The 4,465-nt window shown below is 33.9% G+C and overlaps 1 protein-coding gene across 1 annotated transcript; it reads left to right on the forward strand.

Annotated features, from left to right (window-relative positions):
• The first annotated feature begins 3,141 nt into the window (after positions 1-3,141).
• Positions 3,142-4,142, forward strand: LOC118645827. Its single transcript, XM_036287563.1, has 2 exons — positions 3,142-3,382; positions 3,718-4,142. Exons 1-2 carry the CDS (start codon positions 3,362-3,364, stop codon positions 4,081-4,083), a joined length of 387 nt encoding a protein of 128 aa, XP_036143456.1. The 5' UTR covers positions 3,142-3,361; the 3' UTR covers positions 4,084-4,142.
• The last annotated feature ends 323 nt before the right edge of the window (positions 4,143-4,465 follow it).

The following is a 4,465-nucleotide window of genomic DNA, read 5'->3' on the forward strand; positions in this document are numbered from 1 at the left end:
ACATTAAAAAATGATAAACATATAATAAATTAATATTTTCTTGAATACCTTGATAATAAGACTTCTTGCTGAAGACTTCCTAAAAACTTTATCTTCTAACTAAAGTCACTCGGAAATCAAAAACAAATTAAATCACTATTTCTCTCGTGCATAGGACGAAAAAATGGCTACGTCCAGCTGAGAAAACTAGTATTTCTAGATGGGAGAGCCCAGATGATCTTCTAGTTCTAAACCAAAATGACGTCATAAACTAGAGACTTAAAGGCCGGTATTCATAATCAAATCTTAAGATGCAATTTCATGCGAGCAAAGCAAAGCTGGCTTTTATCCTTTCTCCATCGATTTTCGTTAAAATGGCTGTTTTAGCGCATTTCAGCGAAGGCACGCTTAAAGTTTAACACGATCGAAGCAACTGTAGCTGCCATTGTACGTCTGTAGTATTGGACGTACGCGATGTACTGACTATAATACTGATTATAATCCATTTTTATACGCGGTTAATTACAGAGTTGCAAAATAATTCAATTATTAATTAATAATTAAATAATTAAATTAAAAATTTTTAATTAAATTTAGTTTAATTGAAAATTAAATTTCAATTTTCAATTAAATGTTGTAATTGAAAATTAAATTTTTTTTAAATTGAGAATTACAATTTTCAGTTACAACAAAATTTAATTGAATATTAAAATTTAATTCTTAATTAAACCTTATTTAATTAAGAATTAAAATTTAATTTTCAATTACAACAAAATTTAATTAAGCATTAAAATTTGATTGACAATAACATTTTAATTCTTAATTAATTTGTATTTAATTTAGAATTAAAACTTAATTATAAATTAGAATAAAATTTAATTAAAAAATTTTAATTTTTATTTAAAATAAATTTAATTTTTAATTGAAATAAATTTAACTTATCATTAAAATGTAATTTTTAAATAAATAAAATTTAGTCAATAATTAAATTCTAATTCTCAATAAAATTATATCTCTCAGGGAATGAAATTTTAATTTTCATGTAATTAAATTAGGTTAAGAATTAGATTATAATTCTTTTTTCGTGTAGTCAATGACAATGTCGAAATGAGACACGACAGGCAGAGTTACAAATAATTAATTAAATATTTTAATTAATTACATTGAAGAATTAAAAATCAATTTTAAATTAAATCTTATTTAATTAAAAATTAAAATGTAATTTACAATTAAAACAAAATTTAATTGAGAATTAAATTTTTAATTACAACAAAATTTAATTGAGCACTAAATTTAATTTTTAATTAATTAAAATTTAATTGAGAACTAAATTTTAATTCTCAATTAAATTTTATTTAATTAAAAATGAAATTTAATGCTCAATTAAATTTTGTTGTAATTGAAAATTAAATTTTAATTTTCAATTAAAAAAATTTAATTTTCAATTACAACAAAATTTGATTTTCAATTACAACAAAATTTAATTGAGAATTAAAATTTAATTCTCAATTAAATTTTACTTAATTAAGAATTGGAATTTAATTTTCAATTAAACTAAATTTAATTAAAAATTTTTAATTTATTTATTCAATTATTAATCAATAATTACATTATTTTGCAACTGCCTGTAATTAACCGCGTATAAAAATAAATTATAATCAGTATTATAGTCAGTACATCGCGTACGTCAAATACTACAGACGTACAGTGGCAGCTACAGTTGCTTCGCTGTAAAGTTCGATCGTGTTGAACTTTGAGCGTGCCTTTGCTGAAATGCGCTGAAACAGCCATTTTAACGAAAATCGATGGAAAAGAGGTAAAAGCCAGCTTTGCTTCGCTTGCATGAAATTGCATCTTTATATTTAAGATCATCTTAAGTACTGCCTTAAGATGTCATCAACCAATCACAGAGCCCTACTAACATCTTAAGACATTACTTGAGACTGTAACGTCCCAGCGTCCAGAAAATTTTGTCCAAAAGTTTTCTCACGAAACTTGTCGAGATGCATGCGCGCTGAGTTACCTTACTCAGTAATACGTTTCTATGGCTCATTCTTACTTTCGTTTAAGTCGTCATTATATAATAATAATAATTCAAATATTAAGCACTTAATCGTACTTTAAAATTACGTACATATATATATCAAAATCATATATTACATATACGTATACTTTAAGTTATCTGGCATTATTTTAACTCTCTTATCGATACGAACGCATAGGCAACCGGATCGTTTAAACTTCTAAATTCTTACTCTCGTATTGCTTATGGGTTCGTCGAGGATTAATTAACTGTAAGATAAATAAGAACCGGATATTTGTAAAGGCCCTTGCACGTGCACTGTCGGATGATTAAAGAAATGATATCTCGTCAACTGAATCCTCAAAGATTCAAACAGAACGGTTCTAAAACAAAATCTGCTATTATCAACACGACGGCGACAGGATGTCGCGCCTAAAGAAATACAATACGAAATTAATCCGCGTAATATCCGGACTGCGTGTCGGAAGATCAGGTGAACCATAGCTAGGCATTTAACATAAACAGTTCGTAAGATATATCCATTTCACGTTGGCGACGAGATGTCGCGCCCAAGAAATAATTAAGATTGATAAACCGGCGAGATATTTGGTAGTGAAAGCGATCCTAGCCGAAAAATATCCCGGATCAAATGATCGACGAAATCCTAGACGAGATATCTCCGATAAACATCCGCACACGTGCAAATGGTCTCACGCGCCTTATCAGCGACCCCCGAAACTCGGTTCCCGCCAAGCCGCCGAATCACTCCCTCTCTTACCGACTCTTGCGCTTCGCGCGTGTTCCCTACTCCGGAGCGCTAGCGGCCGCTGAGCGCAGCGCCGATTTTGCTCGATCCCTTTGTCCGCGTCCTATTTAAACCCGCGCACAGACGCCGGATCATTCATTCAATTCATTCATTTCACTCAGTATTTTTTCGACACTCGTTCAGTACCAATTCAGCGATTAAGTCAGTCATTAGTTCTCGGTCACGCGTCACTCTTCAATCTTCAAGTTATCTGCAACCTCTCTCGTACTTCGCGATCAACTCATTGTTAATTAAGTTAACCAGTGCGTGCTCCGACAGACTGCTATCACCAACATATCTCTGCGATCATCTTCAACTGTCAACCCACATCAACCATTTAATTATTAGTGGACCAAACTATTGCTTCAAACCATATTATAACTCGTGAGTACTAATTAATTATTGTTTACTATCGCTCCCTAGAATATTTTCCGAAATTGAACTGTGCCATATTATAAAGAATCCTTTCGATAAGGATTAATTGTCGGCTTCATTTTCCAAATAATTATAAACAACTCCTCTAGGTACAACCCTCTCCCCTCCCTTGTGCCGCGATGAATTCTACAACACCTAAAGTGAGTAGACTCAGTGATTAAAACATCGTCGGTGAAATTAGAAAAGCCGGTATATTCGTGCTCAACGAAACTGTAGATTCCGCTAGCGAGCGTTCTATCGCTTGCCAGCGACATAAGTGAACAAAACTGTAGATTCCGCTAGCGAGCGTTCTATCGCTTGCCAGCGATATAAGAACAAAACCGTAGATTCCGCTAGCGAGCGTTCTATCGCTTGCCAGCGATATAAGTTAGTTAATCATTCACAAGCACGAATATACTCGACGGCCCTAATTTCCCTTGACGCAGAAAGATGCTTAACTAAGCGTTCACTCGCTTAACCAAGCGTTTATTTGTAGACCATCAAGAAGAATCGCCACCGCGCTGGGAAAAAGAAAAGAGCAAAAATCCTCAAGGCTCAACAAAAAGCCCTAGAGCGGGCTTTCGAGGAGATTGAGAATTTCGTGGGCTACCCGCTGGAACACACCCCCCTTCCTCCTCCAGTCACAGACGCTCCGCCAGGAAGAGCAATCTCTTTCCTTGATCTGTTCCAAGAAGACACCGTCCCTTTGGAAAACTATAACCAGTTAACGTCTAACGCGCCCGAAATAATCACGCTTAGCGATTCCGATCACGATTCTCCGGAGTTGGAACCTTTAGATCCAACTGCGGAATACCATAGCGATGCAGTAGCACAGATTATTATATTTCCTCCAGAGAATTAAATAATACATGTAATAATCCTATACGTTGTTTTATTAATAAATATATACATATATATATATATCCAGATTCATTAATCTTAACTACATCAAGGTCATACTAACCAAATCCTACAAGGTTTTCCATCGGCAACAAGCTCTCGCCATACCCGGGTAGAGTTCGTGTAAGCGGGCTGCCCGAAATTTGAAAGGAGAGCTCCCGCGTCGGTCAGGCGACCGAGGCGTCGCGACGCACACATTGAGAAGAAATATCCCTAGACCCGGACGTTACAAGACGATCTTAAAATAAGATTCGACTACGGCTGCGTTTCGATATTCACTGTCAGTACTGAAATTCTACAGTGTATGTGACGTAAACTATAGATTTTCAGTACTGGCAGTGAAT

Source organism: Monomorium pharaonis, chromosome 1, assembly GCF_013373865.1.
Source record: "Monomorium pharaonis isolate MP-MQ-018 chromosome 1, ASM1337386v2, whole genome shotgun sequence".
NCBI lineage: Eukaryota > Metazoa > Arthropoda > Insecta > Hymenoptera > Formicidae > Monomorium > Monomorium pharaonis.